At 46.3% G+C, this 255-nt stretch overlaps 1 protein-coding gene across 1 annotated transcript in view; it reads right to left on the bottom strand.

The window, feature by feature from the left end:
- The window catches only part of LOC133358582 (vacuolar protein sorting-associated protein 26B-like), a 27,299-nt gene extending 27,272 nt beyond the window's left edge, over nt 1-27 (bottom strand). Inside the window, exon 1 of the mRNA XM_061576949.1 lies at nt 15-27. Within this exon, the coding sequence (XP_061432933.1) occupies nt 15-27 (13 nt within the window). The remainder of the gene's footprint in view (nt 1-14) is intronic.
- Nucleotides 28-255: the final 228 nt, after the last annotated feature.

Genomic DNA, 255 nt, shown 5'->3' with positions numbered 1-255 from the left:
CGCAGAGTACATACACGCAGAGTACATGCAGAGTACACACAGTACACACAGTACACACACAGTACACACAGTACACACAGTACACACACAGTACACACAGTACACACAGACTACACACAGAGTACACACAGAGTAGTACACACACAGTACGCGCAGAGTACACGCAGAGTACACACAGTACACACAGTACACACACAGAGTACACACACAATATCACACAGTACACATGCAGAGTACACACACAGTACACACACA

Source organism: Lethenteron reissneri, chromosome 62 (assembly GCF_015708825.2).
Source record: "Lethenteron reissneri isolate LAM-NWPU_2019-01 chromosome 62, ASM1570882v1, whole genome shotgun sequence".
In the NCBI taxonomy this organism is placed as follows: domain Eukaryota; kingdom Metazoa; phylum Chordata; class Hyperoartia; order Petromyzontiformes; family Petromyzontidae; genus Lethenteron; species Lethenteron reissneri.
Note: the sequence above shows the minus strand (reverse complement) of the source record. Positions and strands in the feature narration are given on the sequence as shown.